Source organism: Rhineura floridana, chromosome 6 (assembly GCF_030035675.1).
Source record: "Rhineura floridana isolate rRhiFlo1 chromosome 6, rRhiFlo1.hap2, whole genome shotgun sequence".
Classification (NCBI taxonomy): Eukaryota; Metazoa; Chordata; class Lepidosauria; order Squamata; family Rhineuridae; genus Rhineura; species Rhineura floridana.
In genome coordinates, this window is record NC_084485.1 from 135735499 (window position 1) to 135758175 (window position 22677).

General features: G+C 40.9%; 1 protein-coding gene across 4 annotated transcripts in view; it reads right to left on the bottom strand.

The window, feature by feature from the left end:
* VAV3 (vav guanine nucleotide exchange factor 3) overlaps positions 1–22677 on the bottom strand; it is a 259303-nt gene that overhangs the window by 143949 nt on the left and 92677 nt on the right. For all 4 annotated transcript variants that reach the window (XM_061633875.1, XM_061633876.1, XM_061633877.1 and 1 more), the window contains 7 exons: positions 22273–22338; positions 15241–15349; positions 14325–14417; positions 12819–12887; positions 6054–6157; positions 4202–4301; positions 2788–2883 (listed from right to left, as the gene is read on the bottom strand). In XM_061633875.1, the coding sequence (XP_061489859.1) occupies positions 2788–2883; positions 4202–4301; positions 6054–6157; positions 12819–12887; positions 14325–14417; positions 15241–15349; positions 22273–22338 (637 nt within the window). The remainder of the gene's footprint in view (positions 1–2787; positions 2884–4201; positions 4302–6053; positions 6158–12818; positions 12888–14324; positions 14418–15240; positions 15350–22272; positions 22339–22677) is intronic.

Below are 22677 nucleotides of genomic sequence, written 5' to 3' on the forward strand. Positions count from 1 at the left end.
AGCAGTCCCTAGAGCAGCCTTTCCCAACCAGTGTACCTCCAGATGTTGTTGGACCACAACTCCCATCTTTCCTGACCATTGGCAATGCTGGCTGAGGCTGATGGGAGTTGTGGTCCAACAACATCTGGAGGCACACTGGTTGGGAAAGGCTGCCCTAGAGATTATCTCCAAGAGAATACAGCAATCAATGACAAAACGGTTCCCCACCGCTGTACTAAACAATACAATGCAATGTGTAGACCAGGTAAATGGAACTTGTGGCCCTCTAGATATTGTTCAGCGCCCACCATCCCTGACCATTGGCTGTACAGGCTGGTTCTGGTGGGAACTGGAGTACAAAAATATGTATAAAATGAATTCAGTTTGAATCTGTGCTTATTCATTCCTTGGGTTGTTGAAACAGAAAGAGAAACTGTTCAGATGGCTTCAGAATGACAAAGGAACCTGCTTGGTGTGGTAAGTGATATCTCGAATTGGTTATTTATTTATTTATTTATTTATTTTATTCGATTTATATACCGCCCACAGCCCGAAGGCTCTCAGGGCGGTGCACAACATAGGATAAAATACAATAAAATCACAAAAACAGTAGAGCATAAATATTAAACAATAAACAACCTACTATACGTTAAAAGCTTAAAAGATAGATTAAAATGCCTGGGAGAATAAAAAGGTTTTCACCTGGCGCCGAAAAGATAAAAGTGTAGGTGCCAGGCGGACCTCATCGGGGAGACTGTTCCATAATTCGGGGGCAGCCACTGAAAAGGCCCTAGATCTTGTTACGACCCTCCGAGCTTCTCTGTGAGTTGGAACTCGGAGGAGGGCCTTAGATGTTGAACGTAGTGAATGGGTAGGTTCATATCAGGAGAGGCGTTCCGCTAGGTATTGTGGTCCCGCGCCACGTAAGGCTTTATAAGTCAAAACTAGCACTTTGAATTTAGCCCGGAAATGGATAGGTAGCCAGTGCAAACGAGCCAGAGTAGGTGTTATATGTGCGGACCGCCTAGTCCTCGTCAGCAGTCTAGCAGCTGCGTTTTGCACTAGCTGTAGTTTCCGAACTATCTTCAAAGGCAGCCCCACATAGAGCACATTGCAGTAATCCAATCTAGAGGTTACCAGAGCATGCACAACTGAGGCGAGGTCGTCGCTTTCCAGATAGGGACGTAGCTGGGCTACCAACTAAAGGTGGTAGAACGCATTCCGTGCCACCGAGGCCACCTGCGCCTCGAGAGACAGGAATGGATCAAAAAGAACCCCCAAGCTATGAACCTGTTCCTTCAGGGGGAGTGTAACCCCATCTAGAACAGGTTGAACATCCACCATCTGGTCAGAGAAGGCACTCACCAACAGTGTCTCAGTCTTGTCAGGATTGAGCCTCAGTTTATTAGCTCTCATCCAGTCCATTATCGCGGCCAGGCAGCGGTTCAGCACATTAACAGCCTCACCTGAAGAAGATGAAAAGGAGAAATAAGAGTTGTGTGTCATCAGCATACTGGTGACAACGCACTCCAAAACTCCTGATGACCGCACCCAGCGGCTTCATGTAGATGTTAAAAAGCATAGGGGACAAGACCGATCCCTGCGGGACTCCACAATGGAGAGTCCAGGGTATCGATCCATACTCCCCAAGCCCTACCCTCTGGAGGCGATCCACCAAGTAGGAGCGGAGCCACTGCCAAGCAGTACCTCCAACTCCCAGCTCCGTGAGTCTCTCCAGAAGGATACCATGGTCGATGGTATCAAAAGCATGATATACAGTATGATATTAAGCAGTGAAATATGTGGCAGTGAAATGTGTGGTTTGTAGGAAGCATTTTTACAGGCTGAACCTGCAAATTGCAGAAATCACATTTATCACGAAACAAGAGAAGGATTCGTGCTTGGCAACAAGTCAAGCTGGAATATGATTGAAAGAAGAAATTAGAAGCTAGTTTTATTATGAACTTGAAAAAAGACCTAAGGTTGAAAGTGACTTTTACTGGTATTCCACTGTTTATGGTATTGTGTATATTGAATATAAATACTGGATGTATAAAACAATTATGTGGTTGTACGTACAGTATTAACACTATTTATATAATGTTGGGTCTTGTATTAGTGGTGGGAGTTAGAGTGCAACAGCATAAGGAGGGTGACAGGTTCCCCATACCTGATCTAGTCATTCCCCAGAAAAACTTAACTGGCACATGAGTTATGGTCGGTTTGGCAATAGGTAAAAAACTTTTCATTTTCCCAGGCTTTTACATTTTACATATTTTTGCTACTTTTTAGATATATTGTTTTGATATCATTCTCCACTGCTGATTTATTCTGATGCTGAAATTTATTCTCTTTTAGATTTTATTTTCATGTTGCATTTTTGTGCCTTATCATTTCAATGTTTACTTGGACTTTCATTATTTGGCAGTATAAAAATAATTTTTAAAAGTATAAACTAAGACTGCAGGGGGTGGGGGTACCACTGATTCTGGGAGACAACTACGCTGCACATCACACAATGGCTTTTTAAAATTATTGTAAGAGGCAATTGCTCAGCCACCAGACAACATATAGTCTCTGAAGGGAAAACAAAAACCCAACAAGGAAAAGCAGTTTAAATATGGCAGGGTGAAGAACTACCACTCTGTGGCATGAACACAACTGCAGTTCTTACAGGAAAACCTCCACAATATTTGTGCTTGTTAGGCAAAAAAGAAGTGTGCTCCAGCAACCTGAGCTAGCGGTTCACTATGAATAAAAACAGCACAAATATGGTCTCCATAATTATAAAATGTAAAGGTGAATTACCTGAAGCAGCAGATGGTATTTCAGAACTCGCTGCATTGGAACCACAAGAAGATCCCGCAGAGTAAACTTCCCATTATTAGCTCTTTTGGAACATTCCTAATTAAAGAAACGAAGACTTCAATATGACTTGGTATAATCAATACAGTAAAGTAAGACCCTTAATTTTCTTAAAGCAGGCAGACCAATTTTCCAGACTGCTAGAATACACAGTCTCAGGCCACACATTACGCAGAATGAGGTGGGAACAAGATGGCAGAGTTCTAAGGTGACAGAATGGATTGTGTCTCTTCAAACAACAGGCAGGGGATTGTTTTTAACACTTTTGTATAACAACCTCTCCTCAGGTAGAAAGATATGACAGCAAGAAGTGGGATGCATTAATTAAACCATTTATCCCTGATCTGGTTTTTTACACTGAAGGAAGGGTATGTTTTTTCCCCATTGGGGAGTATTCAGATGTGGCATCCCACACATGCAGTATGAAATGGTATAATCAATTCTACTACCTCAGGATTCTACCACCATACAGGGCTGCTTTCACACATGGGGCTAATAGCGCTAGTTTAACGGATTAAAAAGGTAGCGCTTCTGTCCCGATTCCTAAAATTCCTTTCACACTGCAGGACCTCTTGCGATAAGGAACAGTACTTTTCAGCCGATATAGCGGCATTTCGTGGAACTGTCTTTCACACAGCTTGTTTTCGTCCCTCACCCATGCACACTGTTCCCCACTGTGTAGGAGGTCTAAGATCTCATCCTGTCGCCATGCAAGCTCTCTCCCTTTAGGATCTGACTTTTTAAATTGCTTTAGTTGTATCAAGATGGGTGTGTGTGGGAAATGCTGCTGCTATCTGTGCCGATGCCGGAATACCGGTACAATGTTCGTCAGGCAAAAAACAAAACCTGCGTGACAAAAGGGCGGGAAAGCACTGCATGCTGGGACACCTGTCACACGAGCGGCAGCAGCTAGCAAAAAACTCCTGCGATCTTCTGGGTTCCCAGCCTTGCTAACGGACTATTTCTGGGTATCATTTATTGTGGAAATTAGCTCTATAATTGCGCTACATTCCACCAGAATTCCGGAGCTACCCGGTATGTCGTGTGAAAACTGAAATATAATGCGCAAATTACCAGGTAAGAAATCGTCAGAATAACAGAATAAAGTGCAGTGTGAAAGCACCCTAGGTCTAACTCAAAATTTTAGTGTGCTTTTTAGTATGCCTTTCTTTTTCTTGTTAAATTGTTTTGTTTATATTTGCTGCCTTGGAAGAAGGGCGGAACATAAATTCTATTATTATTATCACCATCATCAACAACAACAACTTCAATTTTGTAGAAATAAACTATTAAGACACAGATTGGAATACAGTCTCCATTGCAAGATTTAAGATTAAGGTAATATTTTCAGTGATACCTCTAGTTTCAGCTTAACATCTTCTCTTGTCTTGGAGATGTTATCTAAACAGTATATGGCCGTCTCTACCTGACTGCAGTACTGCCCATAAATAACCATTCTAAATCAAGACAAGAAAAAAGAGAGCAAGCAATTAGTCTTTTTATCGCATTCCAACAACTTCAGTTTCAACACAAGGATTTGTCTTTTTATTGGACATATAGGGAAATTGACCTGCATCCTAGCCCTGAAAGAACAGCTGTTTTCAGCTACATTCCATCATTCATGTACCCAGTAAGTTTCCATTGACTACCATCACAGCATACAGATTGACCTTTTAGAAACACGTGGTTCAGCCTCTACAGGTATTCATTGCAATCAAAATTGTACTTAAAAATCTCCATCCACTTCAAACTATGTGCTGTGCTTTAATGCATATATTTTATTAGCTTAAAATACCGCTGCAAAAAACTGTTTGCAACAGAACAAGTCTTATTAGTATTTGTTATGCTAATGGCCAGACTTCAAAGGATGTGATGAATAATACTCAGCAGCATACATTAGCACCAGATTAATTACATTGACTCCTTTTTAAAGGCAATGGCAGGCCTCTGCATACCCATTTTCTAGAGCTTACAGTTATGTGAGCATTTAGGTCAAGATACCAACATGTTGGCACAAAAAAACAAAGAGCAATAGTCACAGAGATCGAACAGGCTTATTTTGACATATTTTCATAAGCTATAGAAAAGATAGCACAATGATTTCAAACTCCCTTGTGCAACAAGCTATTCTTACTAATATTTTCCTGGCTTAAAAATTACTTCTTTTAACCACAATAATAATTTTCCTAGTTCTTGCCATTGTCAGCTGTCAGTCTCACCATAGGTGTGAATTCAGTTGGAAGCTAATATAAATGAAAACTGAGCTATACAGACATATGCTGTACAACCCAACTGGGGCTGTTCCTCTTCATAATGCTGGTAGAAGGAAACATATAACTGCATATCATGGGAGCATCAAAAACTCCCAGTCTATGAAAAGCTCATCTTAGGCTTTGCCCAAAACATGCTAGCTTACTTTGTGTATGGAGCTGTGTCTTTAAAAAGCAAAACAAAATATAGGACAGCATTTAAATTAATCCCACATGTATTCTGAAATGGTACAATCCTAAAAATTCTATGCTTCAAAGCTATTTCTGAATATGTAGATCAGCTCAAAAAGATCAGCACAGGTGTACAAAAGCAGCACAGAAGATGCCTAAGAATCAGAATACACAATTTTTCCATATGTCTTCCCCTGTTTGGTATTCATAGGAAGGAGTGAAATTAGTAGTGAAAAGGCTTGCTGATGCTATTCTCTTCCCAACGATCTATTCCCCCTACAATTTGGGGAATACGGTATGATGGGAAGCTACTGAAGGTGAAAGAATGGATGCCTTAGCACAGACTGCCCTGGGAGGACTAACAGTGTTTTGCACTGGTCATTGGCTCCTGGTTATACTCAGATTGTCAAAATAGTTAACATCTGAGAGGCTTGTGGCATATTCATCAAGATGTGTATTATTGCTCCTTGAGATATACAAAAAAGGGCATATACTTGTGAAAAGAAAACAGTACCAAAATCTGCCAGGGTACAAACACAGCATATTCTACAGAATAATTTTCTATGAAATTCAGTTTAGCTTTCAACACATTTAAAGCACTTCATCATCTATATGATAATGTTACACGTACTATTATGGTTATAGTAAAAATTCAATACCATTTCTCTAAAAGCACACTACATAAAACAGAATATATCTAATGGATAAAGGAATATTAATAGCTTATAGTCAAGGTATTGGCATTGTGCTTTTTTAAAGAGTTATTACCTTTCCTTGTAGCTAATAAAAATTTGATACAGGTTCTGGTCACTTTTGTTTACAATGGATTCATGAATATCCTGTGTTAAACTTCTGTGGATTTTCACCAAATCCTAAAACAAAAAGGTTACCTGTAAAATTTCTATAATGAGTTTTGGTGCTACCATGCAAAGCCACTGTTATCAAAAGAGTAAATTATGCAGTAAAATCAGTCATGGATTGATTCAGTAGAAATCATTACTAGGGCAAAAGAACTACCGTGCTGGACACAGAAATAAGGACTTACAATTGCATTAGATCTTTTGATCATAAAGGTGGTACAATAATGATATCCTGAATATGCACAATTATATATCTATCCATTAATCTTAAACTGCAAATGTTTAAAAAATGTAATATAAACACCATCCCCTCTTACTCTATGGTAATATTATCACGTTTTAAGTCAAACAACGTATTGGACCTGGTGCAGACCTGGGATTAAGGGTGCGGGCTACAAAGATTCCTTCCCATTCCCCTACCCGCCTTCTGCCCAGGTCCATTCTTACATGTGGCTAGTGTTTACTCCAGCTAAAACAAACCAAGTTCCCTCTCAGATGCCTAATCAAATCCAATTCTTACAACAGAATTTAGGAGTGCCCCCGCATTCATAAAGAGAGATCCAGGTATAGGGGATAGGATGTATTTAAACTTGTAAGAAGGGAGGGACACAAAGAAAAACAAACAACACATCATGTAGCCCCAGGTAGTCACTTAACAGTGGTTAGTATTATACCGGCTCCAGGTCTTGGAGATAAAAGAATTAATGATTCACACCCCAGCACTTTAACAAACATTCATTCTGCACATTGAGTAAGACAGCTTAATAGCATCCAAGCTAACTGCAATCTTAATGTGTTCCTCAAGAAGCAGAAGGTGCTGAGACAAGCAGAGTAGGAAAGCAATAAACATTTCTATTTGCAGTGTGTGTAGGTATTGCACATACTTTTTCAGGTGTCTCCAGAAACATACAGATGCATATTCACAAAGATCTGCACAACTGAAATAAGACAACAGAAGGTATGCCCCCCCCACACCCACACACACCCACACACACCCACACACACCCACACACACCCACACACACCCTCTCTCTCTCTTTCAAGAGATTATAGTCAAGTGCTCGCATGGCCAGAAATATCTTTGGAAGGCATAACAGGTGCACTTAATAGCACTAGGCTTCTATCCACAGCTGTATCCCTCAGGTACATTACTGAACAAGTGATAATCACAGAGCTGTCCTGAATTATCTTGGCACCCCAACAGCTGCCACTGCTTCACACATATTCACCTACATGCAGGCATTGCTCAAGACACACATACGCATACAAACACTTCACTTACCAGGTAGCTGATTGTTCCAGAACCCAACAACACTGACTCCTCATTTTATAGATGCCTAAATAATAAGGCCTCCTCTTCAGATGCACACCCTCCTCTTCAAATGCACACCTTAACATGGTGACAGAGTTTGAGAGTGTTGAAGAAGCTAAAAGCAATGACGTCAGGAGTCTAGACCAAGAGGCTAGACTCCTAGCAGGGGCACCCAAGGGGGAATGGTCAAAGCTGAAACACAGACTAAGATGCATCCAAACTCAGAGGAAGGCAATGGTAAACCACCTCTGAATATCTCTTACTACGAAAACCCTATGAACAGAGTATCCAAAATGCAACACGACATAGTGCTGGAAGATGAGACCCCCCAGGTCAGAAGGCACTCACCGAGCTACTGGGGAAGAACAAAGGACAAGTACGAGTAGTGCTGTGACTAATGACGCAGCTGGGTCAAAGCCGAAAGGAAGCCCAGAGGTTGATGTGCACAGATGCGAAAGAAGAGTCCGGAGATGTACGATGCACACAACAGGAACATGGAATGTGAGAAGCATGAACCAGGGAAAGTTAGAAATTGTCAAGAAAGAAATGGAACAAATCAACATTACAATACTTGGTGTGAGCGAACTAAAACGGACGGGAATGGGACCTTTTCAATCAGGCAACTACAAAATAATTTATGCAGGAAATGAGAAATTAAGAAGAAATGGGGTTGCTTTAATAGTGAGAAGTGATGTAGCAAGAGCAATTAGGAGCTACAACGCAAGGTCTGAGCGAGTGATATCAATGAGATTAAATGGGAAACCTATCAACATAACCATCATCCAAGTCTATGCTCCGACGGCAAACACAGAAGAAGAGGAATTGGAGAGATTTTACGCAGAAGTACAGGAAGAAATTGATCACACACCAAAACAAGATATGCTGATAATCATGGAGCACTGGAATGCAAAAGTAGGGAACAGAGAAGAATGAGGAATTATGGGGAAATGGGGCCTAGGAGACAGAAATTAAGCAGGAGACCGACTTATTGAATTCTGTGAAGCCAATAATTTGTTTCTTGCAAACACATTTTTGAGCAACCAAAAAGACGACTGTAGACATGGACATCACCAAATGGTCAATATATAGGAATCAATTTGATTATATAATTGGTAGCAGAAGATGGAGAAGTTCCATACTTCCTGCAAAAACAAGACCAGGAGCAGACTGCGGTACAGATCATGAACTGGTCGTATTGAAAATCAGAGTAAAGCTAAAGACAACCAACAAAGCAATCATAATGCCAGAATACAATTTAAATAACATCACAGAGGCATATAAAGATCAAATAAGGAACTGGTTTGAGGCTTTAAATTTAGCTGACAGAGAACCAGAAGTACTATGGAATGAAGTCAGAGACGTTATCAGAGAAGAATGCAAAAAGACAATACCTCTAGTTAAAAAGACAGAAAGACCTCAATGGATGACTGAACAAACTCTTCAAATGGTTAAAGAGAGAAGAAAAGCAAAAGCAAAAGTAGAAAGACAGTTAGAACCCTAAATGCAACAATACAGCGACTAGTACGTAGGGACAAAGAGAACTATTACAATAGTTACTGTATAGAAATAGAAGAGGACAACAAAAAGGGTAGAACAAGAGCCCTGTTCCAAAAGATTACAGAAATGAAAGGAAAATTTAAACCAAGAGTAGGGATGTTGAATAATCAACAGGCAAACACACTGACTGACTGAGATGAAATAAAAGGAAGATGGAAGCAATACACTGAATAACTCTATAAAAGAGATGCCAGGGTGACATTCATTCACGGAGGAACCATATGATGAAGAATCAGAAATTTTAGAATGCGAGGTGAAAGCTGCTCTTAAAATACTTGGAAGGAACAAATCACCGGGAATAGATGGCATACCAATAGAGTTGCTACAAGCTACTGAGACTGAATCAGTCCAAATTTTGACTAAAATCTGTCAAGAAATATGGAAAACTAAACAATGGCCCACAGACTGGAAGCGTTCCATATACATCCCAATTCCAAAGAAAGGGGATCCCAGGGAATGCAGTAATTATCCAACTATTGCCTTAATATCCCATGCAAGTAAAGTAATGCTCAAGATTCTACAACAAAAGCTCTTGCCATATATGGAGCGAGAAATGCCAGACGTCCAAGCTGGATTTAGAAAGGGAAGAGGTACCAGAGGTCATATCGCAAACATACGTTGGATAATGGAACGGACCAAGGAATTTCAGAAGAAAATCACCCTGTGCTTTATAGATTACAGCAAAGCCTTTGACTGTGTACATCATGAAAAACTATGGAATGCTTTAAAAGAAATGGGGGTGCCACAGCATCTGATTGTCCTGATGTGCAACCTATACTCTGGACAAGAGGCTACTGTAAAGACAGAATATGGAGAAACCGATGGGTTCCCCATCGGAAAGGGTGTGAGACAGGGGTGTATTTTATCAGCTTATTTATTTAATCTGTACGCAGAACATATCATACAGAAAGGGGGATTGGACCAAGATGAAGGAGGTGTGAAAACTGGAGGGAGAAATATCAATAATTTCAGATATGCAGACGAAGCCATACTACTAGCAGAAACCAGTAATGATTTGAAACGAATGCTGATTAAAGTTCAAGAGGAAAGCACAAAAGCAGGACAACAGCTGAACGTCAAGAAGACTAAAGTAATGACAACAGAAGATTTATGCAACTTTACAGTTGACAATGAGGATATTGAACTTGTCAAGGATCATCAATACCTTGGCACAATCATTAACCAAAATGGAGACAACAGTCAAGAAATCAGAAGAAGGCTAGGACTGGGGAGGGCAGCTGTGAGAGAACAAGAAAAGGTCCTCAAATGTAAAGATGTATCACTGAACACCAAAGTCAGGATCATTCAGACCATGGTATTTCCGAACTCTATGTATGGATGTGAAAGTTGGACAGTGAAAAAAGCTGATAAGAGAAAAATCAACTCATTTGAAATGTGGTGGTGGAGAAGAGCTTTGCGGATACCATGGACTGCAAAAAAGACAAATGGGTGTTAGAACAAATTAAACCAGAACTATCACTAGAAGCTAAAATGATGAAACTGAGGTCATCATACTTTGGACACATGAAAAGACATGATTCATTAGAAAAGATAATAATGCTTGGAAAAATAGCAGGGAGTAGAAAAAGAGGAAGGCCAAACAAGAGATGAATTGATTCCATAAAGGAAGCCACAGACCTGAACTTGCAAGATCTGCACAGGGTGGTTCATAACAGATGCTCTTGGAGGTCACTGATTCATAGGGTCGCCATAAGTCGTAGTAGACTTGGAGGCACAACAACAACAACAAATAATAAGAAGCAGGCCTTCTCTGTGGTGGTGACTACCCTTTGGAATGCTCCCCACCACCACCACTTTCAGTTATTTGGAAGGCGCCAATGGTAGCATGATTCCAACATTTGCTAAAAACAAACCTCTTGACTCAGGCATTCACTAATTGTAAACACTAAATTGCGGTCTTTCTGTATTCCTGATTATTGCCTGTGCTGTTTGCTTTTTTTGTATGATATGAAGCTGTTGACCACTTCAGGATTTCTAATTGAAAGCAGTACAGAAATGTTTTTTAATCATCCTCATGGGATATCAAAGGGAATTTTTTTCTCTGGCCCTGAAAAACATGCCTGTCTGGTATATAAAGAATGAGAGGGAACCAGAATTTTGTTTTAATGACATTCAGTCATTAGTTATATCTATCCTAAGATCCTTCTGATATTTGGTTTCTTGGTTCCTGAGCAACAAATGCATTGGAAAAGGCTGTATTTCACCTGTTGCAGCAACCGAGCTGCTAGGTACACAGAGGGGGGATCTGATTTTACCTTACTTTTGTAGAAACAACGCTTATGCATTTCTGCTATTTCAGTGACACACAGTATTGTAGCTCTATTCCACAGTATTTGCACAAACAAGAAAAGAAAATTGTGGTTATCCACCACACTGTTTCCCCAGATCAAAAAGATATATATCTCTGTGTGTGTGTGCATCTGTGTCTGTGTGTGTCCTGTTTTTTGCTAAGCTTTGAAAAAGTTGCTGCATGAAGACTGTATTGTGCCAGTGCTCCACCAGACGGCTACTGCATCCCTCCTGAAGAACATAATCTGTACTGTCCAGTGTGTTTTTGTTGGGTTTCTAAAAGGGAGGCTCTTATCAGGCAGGTATCTCACTAGGGGTGCCAGGTCTAGGGCCTGAGACTGATCTTGGAGGCCGGGCCTGGCAACCAAGAGGTCTTCTGTATCTTTAAAAGTTGTGCAGGGAGAAGAGAGAATTCCACCTTGTGGTTTTTCCCATTACAGTGTTGCAAGAACACCTACACTTGGCTGACTTTCTCTTCTAAAGATACAGGATCAGTCTCAGGCCCTGAGCCTGACAACCCTATATCCCATAGAGTTTAGAGGCTATAAGCTAGGAGGTGGGGGAGGTGAGAGCTGTGGACCAATATCTAAGATGTTCCTCACTCTCCATCACACCCATCATCTGACCACATCAGCTTCTCACTTTTTCCCAGTATCTGATCAAGTTTCTTTCATCAAGAAGAAGTAACAGAGGTGTTCATCTCTGAAGTCATTAAAATAGTGATTTTTTTTAAAGATTCACAAACTGGTATCATTTTTACAAAATAATACACACACATACAGAGAGCGAGAGAGAGCAAGAAGACAAACAGGCTATAGCAAGAGTGACTCAAACTGCAGTAGAAAAGAACATGGAGCTGCAACCAGTGAGATACAAACATCAACCCTCCTCTTCTCTCCATAATACCATCGTACACTCACTCACATCTGAAAAGAGAGATATGCATGTTGGTGAATCAAATGCTCAGCCTCCCGTTTTGCCTCTTCTACTCACTCACCTGTCACCACTTCCTCCTCCATCTAGGAACCAAGTTAACAAAACAACTAGGGGCTGAGTGGCTGAGACAAGAGGAAGCTGTGTCCCTTTTTCCCTTCCACTGGAGCCTTGCATGAAATGAAAGGATTATTCTCATCTTTTCTCTCCCCCGCCCCACCAAAAAATAATAATACAGCAAAACAGAGGTAAGAGCAGTGCAATCCTCTCACTACATGCTGGGATCTTCCCATCTAAGGCAGCTGGCAGCAGCAGAGTTTCTGAACTTTCTCCAGAGAGAAGAGGCCGCAGCAAGCAAATGAGCAGGCAAGCGAGAAGAGGGTAAGGCTGACAGCTGAGCCAGCATTAAATTAACCAAGCCCATCTGTCTATTAAACTGTGAAACCAGAAGGAAGCTTCTTTGTATATCACATCTGTCTTCACCCTAAAAGTATCTTGTAGCTTTCAACCAAAAAGTACATGACAAACATAATTCCAATTGTCTTTTTATGCATTACATACGGCAATGTTGATGAATACTGTCTCAAGCTCTGATGTGGTCAGAAACCTTTTCAGGGGCACCATAAAAAACTGTAAGAGAAAAATAAACATAAATCACATTGATATATTTTGCCACCATTGCAAAGAACATTTCTGAATATGTAATTTCTATTTAGAGAGGGTAAGGTACAGTCATCCCTCCCTCCCACCCTGTGTGTTAGATATGTCTTATGAGTGCCTACATCAGAAGCCAGCTGACTGGAGCTTTCAACACACTAAGTGATGATGGATATAAACCAGTATTTCCCAAACTTCTGATAGTTGAGGAACATATTTTTCTGAATTAAATTTGGAGGCACATTTCATTCTTACAGACAAAATAAGTTTTGTTTTAGAACAAGTATAGTAAGAATTACAGGCCTGAAGTGAAACTTATCCTCTGTGCTTTTGCATGTCATTGATCTCAATGTGCCTTCCTATTTGAAAGAGGCATTCACAATAATAACACATGCAGAAAGGCAACAGGCTTCATCCTTTGAACACATACTGAGGTGCAATTTGGCATCCCAATCAAGTAATTCAGATATGTCTCTGCAATAAGAATGACTGAATGATCAACCGCAAAAGAGATGGCAGCATTATTCAAAACCTGCTTTTTTCCCCCAATTCACTGGTGGCAGTTTCAGGGAGATACAGGCAAAATTTGCTCCAAGGCTTGAGGCTGCCTACCCAATTGCAGTGGCAACAGTGGGTCACTTACTTGTATTTTCTTTCTTTTTCTTTTTGTCACCACCAGAGGCAGCAGTGAAAAGAGAATTCCTTTTGGTGGTCAACAGCTGGTCCCCCAAATACCACAAACATTATGCTACAGCATGATTTCCAAAGGCGCTAAGCCACCATTTTTACTCTCCTTCCAGAGGCAACCTTGCACAATGGTATGTCACAGTTCCCTGGGCATTTGGGTGAGATGGGAATGGTCTCACAAGAGCGTAAGCAGCCCTAAACTTTGGGGTCTGCTACCCTTGAAATCACCCACATCCACTCCAAACTTCAGATTTGAAGTTTCCACTACAAATCTTTTACCTCTGTACTATTATTGATCTACAATGGAAGCTGACTGAAAAGGGGCATGTCCAGAGCAGTGGATCCTCCACAGACACAATGGGAAGGCTCTGAGTGGTTAGGCACTTTTAACTGCAAGGGCCTTGAATTATTTTGTTTATTTCTCAAGGCACACATATTGGAAATTAAAATTAAGTGGACCAACTGACAAGATTTACCAGCCAATTTGTTTTTAAAAGGGCAAGCACGTGACTGTTTTCCTCATTGGGAATACGGCTGTTCTTATGAGATATATAAATGTAATAACTGCAAGAGATACTCTTAACAAAGCTGTTCTGTAAATTAATCTTCAGTATATCCAAGAGCAGAGTTTTGAAACTTGCAATGCATGTGTCCCCTTCCTGAATTCTTTCAACCCTCCCAAACTGGAATGGTGCTCGGGATCATTTTATCAAGTCACTTTACCTTTTCAATTGATTCCAATGTTTCTGTGTATTTCTCTTCAGTCTGTTTTATTTCGGAAAGGCAGCAGCTTCTTATGTCATTTTCAGGACATTTCTGCCAAGTCAACAAGAAGTTATTTGTAGACATGACACATGCTGATTCAGAATATTTTCCTATTAGAACATATCGCTTTGAAAACTGTCAGTATTTGTGATAAATCAGCAACAAAATCCTTTTAGTTTTATAATTTGGGCTGTACCAGATGAATGAAAGGACCTTCTCAGTGGTGGTTTCCTGACTGTGGAATGCCCTGCCCAATCAGCTCACCTAGTGGCTATGTTGTTATCATTTCAGCATTGCCTTTTTATTTTTCCAGGCTTTTAAAAAAGTTTTAGTGGTTTTGTTCTCCACTCTTGAATTCTATGCTGCATCTGATTTTATGGTTTGCTATTATATTATACCTAACTTTGATTTTGCCCTGCAACTTTTTGCTATGAGGCGGCCTATAAATGTAAAAAATAAAATAATCAAATTAAACTACTACAATATCTGCACACGGAAGTGTTTTTTCCCTAAGAAAGAAACCCTCTCCCAAATTACAGGACAACAGTGTAGTTTTAGTAGAAAGAGAATTTTCAAAAAGGAATATTAAAAATTATTATTTAATATTCATTCAAACTTATCTAGTTTTATTTACTTGTTTGTTTTATAAAACAATGAAAAACTCTTCATTAAAAATCACTCAGGGCAAAATCCAGCCAAAGTTCAGCACTTTTAAGTCCCATTGACTTCAGCAAGACAGACTTAAGGATGTTTTGCACTCCGTTTTAGATCACCAGAGTTAAATGCACTCTGTGTTGCTTGGATTGTGGCCTAACTAATTTATTGCCACTATTGTTTAAGATTTTGTCCCAAATTCAATAATTGTGACTCATACAGGCTGATGTGCTGCTTCAGCTTTCATTAGGTCTTCATAGACTTCATCAGCTTCATCTTCCCCATAAACACAATCATAAAGATCTTCATCCTCATCAACACCACTTTCACTAGAACACAAAGCAGAAAAAGAAACACAACAAAACATAAGAACAGAATTTACAGAACATTTGGGCTCTTTAAAACTGTAGCATTCAGGCACACAGCAAACTTAAACTCCCACCAAGCTAGGATGCTACACTCTGCCTCTCCTCCTCCAGCAATATCTGAACCTTCGACTTCCATTGAAATCAGAGGAAGCTAATCTTTTTGTAGGCAGAGGGTCACTATCACCCATGACCAACCCTTTGAGAGCCACATATCAAAATGGGTGCAGCCAAAGTGTAAAAATGGGTATGACCTTTAAAAAAAAAAGACACATTTTGGGGCAGTTGGGGATCATAAAAGCCTTTTGGCATCACAGAATCATGGGGGGGAGTGACTCACAGGAATGGTAAGTAAAACATAATAATTAAATGGCCAAATTTATGGGGGCTTGGGAGGCCCACAAAAATCTTTTGGCATCGCAGTACCTATGAGAGCAGTGAGTTAAAAAAAATTAATGTAAAATTTAAAAAATAGAATAATGAAATTGAACATTTGGGGGACCACAAAAAATCCCTTTGGGGACTGTATACCGTCCACGAGCTGACAGCAGTACACTAAATTGTGATTAGTCTTAACTATGGTTAGTGAAAACAAACCAGATTAATAAATTAGCATGGTAAATTAAATTTAGCTAGGATTAATGAGTTTGTACATGTTTGGACAACAAAGCAAAGTGAGGCTAATGTAAAATGGAAGAAAAAATTTCTGAACTTGAGGCCTACCAATATGCTTTCTCATAACATTAAACTATGGTTTAGCGTTATGTCCAAACCAGCCCACCATGAGATGAGAGGAGTCAAATTGATTTGTCAGTCAACCTCATCCTCACTTAACCAGGTGCTCACATTATCAGATCAACTCTTTATTTATTTTAATATGTTATCCTGACATATAATAAAAAGAATCTAAAGCAAATGAAGAAGCAAGACAGGTCCTGGATATTCTTGGCCTGCCATCTCAGCATAGGTGACCTGTGTAAACAACAGCAAAATCATCGCCTTAAGAGATGGGTCGAGTCCAATTCGGAGAATTTGGAAAGAACTAATGCCTTTTTCTTCCTGTTTTTCCATATCCTCTGCTTCTGTAAATTAGATCTTCACGTCTTCCTCAGCAGATAGATGAGTAAGCTGTCCCTGCATTAGAAGATGTCTACTCATATCGTATTATCCTAATATTCAACCCCACTGTAAATGTTGAAGGAAACAGGATCCATAATGGCAGAATGAAACAAAAGTAGACATGAACTGGTGATGGCACTGAGCTGTATAAAGGTGGCATGAGGTGTTCAGATTAATTAAATGCTTTCATTCTCAAGATATTCCATTGTTAACGTTCTGCTGCAAAGGCAAATGATGAAATCTCTCAAATTATGCAGTGGAGAAACAATAAATGTCAACATAACTTCTTTAAACAAAAACAGTTGTGAAGAAATATAATCAAATTCATTTTTCATGCAGAAAAAAGAGAGGCAGCCACTATCAAATCAAATTCCAAACAGTCTGAAGAATGGGCTGCAGAGCGTTAGCGAATCGCAGCAAAACAAACTGCACCCTTCCTTCTGTCACCCTATACTACAAGGATCCTCTAGCACACTGCCAGGTTAGGCACTGGCCAGAGGGTCCAGGATCTCACATGGAGCCCTCCTGGGAGAACCGCAGGGAAGCAGCGGGCAGCAGCACAAGCAAGCCCCAACCAGCTCTACAGCAACAGCATGTGTCCCACTCGACTGGGCTGCTGCTCTGCAAAGACAAGAGGCAGGCCGGTTGCTAAGGTGCTTCCCAAGCCTGTCCTGAGTTCCAGGCATGGGAGGAGAGGTGGAGCTTAGTGGCCTGTAGCAGCAGAAGTGAGGCAATGATAAAGGGAAGAAATGGCTGGAAAAAAGCCGAATTATGTCTGTTCTAATGTCTGCTCAGATGTAAGCCCTGTTGAATTCAGAAGGGCTTCCTCCCAGGTAAATGTAGTTAGAATTGCAGCCTAAGAGTGGGATGTTGAGCTTGGAAGGGAGGTAAGAAAGCTTTCCTGGTTTTCTTAGGCTGCAATCCAATAATGCCTACTCAGAAGTAAGGTCCATTGGGTTCAATGGGACTTACTCCCGGGTAAGTGTGCACTGGATTGCAGCCTTTATGACATAATAATTATTGCTTCCCTACCCCCTCGTTCCCTTTGCCCCACTGATCTAATAGTGGCAGTGAGTGCATGCGTGCAGGTTAAAATCTTCCCTCTCCTTTTACAGGCAAACTTCCATTGTTCCAGTCTGTACTGGCATATCTGTATACGAATTCCCTCTTTCCCTCCCTCAACCCAAGTTGTAGCTGGAAAGTTCCTATTATTATTATTATTATTATTTATATCCTGCTTTTTATATAAGGAGCTCAAAGATGGTTCTTCCCCTCTCCATTTTATCATCTCAACACCCCTGTGAGGTAAGTTAGACTGAGAGACAGTTACTGACCCAGTGAGTTTCATGACTCAGCAGGGATTTGAAACCAGGTCTAGTGGGAGGTCCTAGTTATCATGTGTCTCTTTAACTTGGAAACTTGTAATGCCTGATCAGAGACTAATAGTTTGTCCCTAAAAAGGGCCCTTTTTCAGTCCTTCATAAAAAGCACTATATTAGTAGAATCTCTAGTGCTGTATGCTTATTCTCACTACACATCAAAGGTGATTCCTCTTTAGACATTTTTATGAGGGTTTCTGATGAACTGAGACGTGTTGGAGTACTGTGCTGCATCTCCATTTATATGGGCCTACAGTATCTGAAAGTCTTATTTTTTCTTCATGTAAGCCCTGTCATTTTGTAGTGTCATTTTGGTATGGTCAAGAAATCAGAAGAAACCTAGGACTGGGGAGGGCAGCTGTGAGAGAACTAGAAAAGGTCCTCAAATGCAAAAATGTATCACTGAACAACAAAGTCAGGATCATTCAGACCATGGTGTTCCCAATCTCTATGTATGGATGTGAAAGTTGGACAGTGAAAAAGGTGGATAAGAGAAAAATCAACTCGTTTGAAATGTGGTGTTGGAGGAGAGCTTTGTGCATGCCATGCGCTGCGAAAAAGACAAATAATTGGGTGTTAGAACAAATTAAGCCAGAACTGTCACTAGAAGCTAAAATGATGAAACTGAGGTTATCATACTTTGGACATATAACGAGAAGATATGATTCACTAGAAAAGACAATAATGCAGGGGGGAAACAGAAGGGAGTGGAAAAAAAGGAAGGCCAAACAAGAGATGGATTGACTCCATAAAGGAAGCCACAGACCTGAACTCAAAAGATCTGAACAGGGTGGTTTACGACAGATGCTATTGGAGGTTGCCGATTCATAGAGTAGCCATAACTCGTAATTGCTTGAAGGCATATAACACACACATACATAAATCCATCATTAAAACAAAGATAAAAACCAATAAAACAATAGAACAAATGTAACAAAATCATGTGCCTAGATAGGCTTGCTGAAACAGAAAAGTTTTCACCAGATGCCTGAAACAGTATAGTGAAGGTGCCTGCCTAACATCAACAGGCAGGGAGTGTCAGAGCACATGTGCTGCCATACTACAAGTAGGACTCCTCATACATGCAGAACGAACACTTTATAAGTGTGGCACTTGTGAAAGTTCATTGTCTGAAAATTGAAGTGATCGAATAGACTCGTCAAAAACACAATAGGAACTAGGAAAGATATTGCTCAGGATTAGAAAATGGAAGAGAAGGAATCCCTAACTTTTAAGGAACAGAAATAGAAAGAGGGGAGAACGGCTCAGAATAGCCACATGTCCTGGCTCCCACTAAGAGAATCTGACACAGGACTCTTGGCTTGGTAACGCCAGTGGCTTTAATCCACAAGTTAGCACACAACTGGAACATAGGTCAAGATACAGCTTACAAGTTCTATTATCACTATCATCACTACAAGGCACTTAAGCAGCATGGCTACCCAAGTGAAGATGTTGTCACACCCCCTGAATCCCCAGGGCAGGCATGGCTACTTGCACAGGACTCTTCTCTCAGCTTGGAACTGGGCAAACAAGTGAGCATTCCTTTGGGTAGACTACTTAATGGACTGGATTGTCATCTTGTAGTGGTGAGTGGGCTTGTGTGTTCCAATGAACCCTGTAAGTGATGCTGTCGGGAGTCATGTACTCCCAGCAGGGTCATCCATGGCGGTAAGTCAAGGGAGAGGAACCAGACAAAGAACGATCCAAGAATGTCCTCAATGGCAGAACAGGCGGAGGATAACAATGTGTACGTTACAACACCTGTGAAGGCGGATGAAGGCTGCAGCAGATAAAAGACTTCCAATCATCATGATATCCCACGCCATTGGATCAAAGTCTTTTTCTGTCAAGACTGTGTGTTGATCGTTGTGCGCCGAACTCCCCACACAAAACAAAATCACGCACAGGTATCTTCCAACCAACCTTATTTTGGAAGACAATCTTACTCGCTCATGAGTGATCATCAGTAGTAGTTCAAGTAGTTAACCAGTAATAGTTCAGTGGTTCATGGCAGATACTCTTGGGGGTCACTGATCCATAGGGTCGCCATAAGTCGTAATCGACTTGAAGGCACATAACAATAACAAATACACACTTCTTAACATATAGGTGAATTGTAGCTGAATTATTGTGAATGCTTTTTTTTTTGAGAAATGAAATTTTAACTTTTTAAAAATAGTATTTGTTAAAATGGGCAGGCTTTCATCTACTGTTCTGAACTTGGTTTGCCCTGGTGCTCTGATATAACAGTATGCTGATGACACGCAGCTCTACTTCTCCTTTACATCTTCTTCAGGTGAGGCAGTCGATGTGCTGAACCGTTGCCTGGCTGCGACAATGGACTGGATGAGAACTAACAAACTGAGACTCAATCCTGACAAGACTGAGATGCTGTTGGTGGATGGTTTCTCTGATCGGATGGTGGATATATACCCTGTCCTGGATGGGGTTACACTCCCCCTAAAGGAACAGGTGCGTAGTCTGGGAGTCATTTTAGACTCTTCCCTTACACTTGAGGCTCATGTAGCCTCGGTGGCCCGGAATGCATTCTACCAACTTCGGTTGGTAGCCCAGCTACGTCCCTATCTGAGTAAGGAGGACCTCACATCAGTGGTACATGCTATGGTAACCTCGCGTCTGGACTACTGCAATGCGCTTTATGTAGGGCTACCTTTGAAGATGATTCGGAAGCTACAGCTAGTGCAAAATGCGGCGGCCAGACTGCTAACAAGAACTAAGCGGTCTGAGCATATAACACCTGTGCTAGCCCGTTTGCACTGGCTTCCAATATGCTTCCGGGCCAGATTCAAAGTGTTGGTACCTATAAAGCCTTATACGGCGCGGGACCACGATATCTGTCGGAACGCCTCTCCCGATATGAACCAGCCTGTACACTACGGTCTACTACGAAGGCCCTCCTCCGGGTTCCGACTCATAGGGAAGCCCGGAGAGTGGTGACAAGATCTAGGGCCTTCTCAGTGGTGGCCCCCGAACTATGGAATGGTCTCCCCGAGGAGGTGCGCCTGGCACCGACACTATCATCTTTTCGGCGCCAGGTTAAAACCTTTCTCTTCTCTGAGGCATTTTAATTCCTGTTAATTCTAAATTATTATATTTTGATTTTAGACTGTACAGTTTTTTGTACAGTTTTGTATTGTGATATACTGTATTGTGTTATTTTTATTGTATTTTTAATGTTCACCGCCCAGAGAGCTGTTGCTAGTCGGGCGGTATATAAGCTTAATAAAATAAATAAATAAAATAACAGTGCCATGTGGCAATAAGGGGTTCTAAGATTAATTCTAGAATGCTTCCTAATATCTCAGCACAGTTGAGTAAGTTGTGAGTGCAGGAAAAGGGCCATTGCAGCATCTGCCTTGCAGGCAGAAGGTCCCTCATGTTCAGTCCCCAATGGCATCTCCAGGTAGAAGAGATGCCATCAGAGACTGAACCTGAGAGACTTTCTGGGAAATAATCCTGCCTGAAACTCTGGAGAGCTGCTGCCAGTCAGTGTAGCCAGTACTGAGCTAGATGGACCAATGGTCTGGCTCAGTATAAGGCAGCTTCCTATGTGAGCAGAAAATCCTGGTAGAGAACTGCAATGTTTATTTTAAGTGCTTTTTTCAAAGATCTTTGCAAATAACAGGAAAGGAAGGACTCTCACACACACACACTTTTTTCTTTGAAAACATTAAAGTAAAGAAATGAATAGAAATGGTGAAAAATTAGAATTATTTATCAGTGCACTGTGTGGAAGATCTCAGGCTCTGATGCAATTCATATAATCTACCTATCATTTACATGGTAAACCCGAATAAATTCTTAGGAGCTGAGGCCTATAAATCAGGTAAATTTAACGATAAAAATTTTGTATTTTTATTTTACAAGAAGTGGTTGCAATATTGGCAAAGATTTGTTTACTTTTAAATGAGTGAGGCCAGAAGGGAGAAGGAATGTGGTCTGAGGAGAAAAGGGAGGGGACAAGGGCCCACTGGGGCCCCCGAGAGCCCCTAGAAGCCTGGAGCCGGCCCTGCTCTACTGAGCGGAGTCTAGTCAGTCTGCTCTAAAAAGCTACTCTTCTCTCAAAGGCTTCTGTGAGGCTTTAATCCCAGCCAAAATGACAATTTTCCTTTTCCTCAGAGAAACCTCTGAAAGTTGTTTCAACTTTTAGCCATTTTGAATGTTCATGACTATTCTGTGACATCACTCATAACTTAATAATTAGGCACCTAATCAGAGGCTTCACACCCACAAGTACAATACAGTATAGATTGTTCATTAAACAAAACAATTTCTAAATAGGAGTTCTTACAGAGTGAAATATTCCACTTTCTCATTTACATAACAGATGCTGCAGAGTTCACAGCACACAAATTTACAACCTACTCTATTAAATCTGGAAGGCCTTTGTAAATTTCTTCATCATTCACACTCTCTTCTGTCGGAAACGGCCTGTGGAGACAAAGGATAAAAGTTTAAAATTGTCATAAACCTGGATGCTCACCTTTCCCTAGATGCGCATGATAGAATGCCTCTCTGCACACATAAAAAAACCCCTGAGTATACTGTAGCGTTCGTCTGCATGACTAGCCTGCTCACATTCAACAGAATATCTATTGCCGTTGAGGGGCGAAATAAAACACTGACACATCAGCTTGGGTTGAACAAGGACCACTTTATTAAATTACAGCAGACAAACCCAATTTTAAAGTGACCTGCAGAGGGAAAATCTAGGTGCGGGACTATCTATGAGCAAGTAGCTTCCCATACAGCTCTTGGGCGACCAGCCCC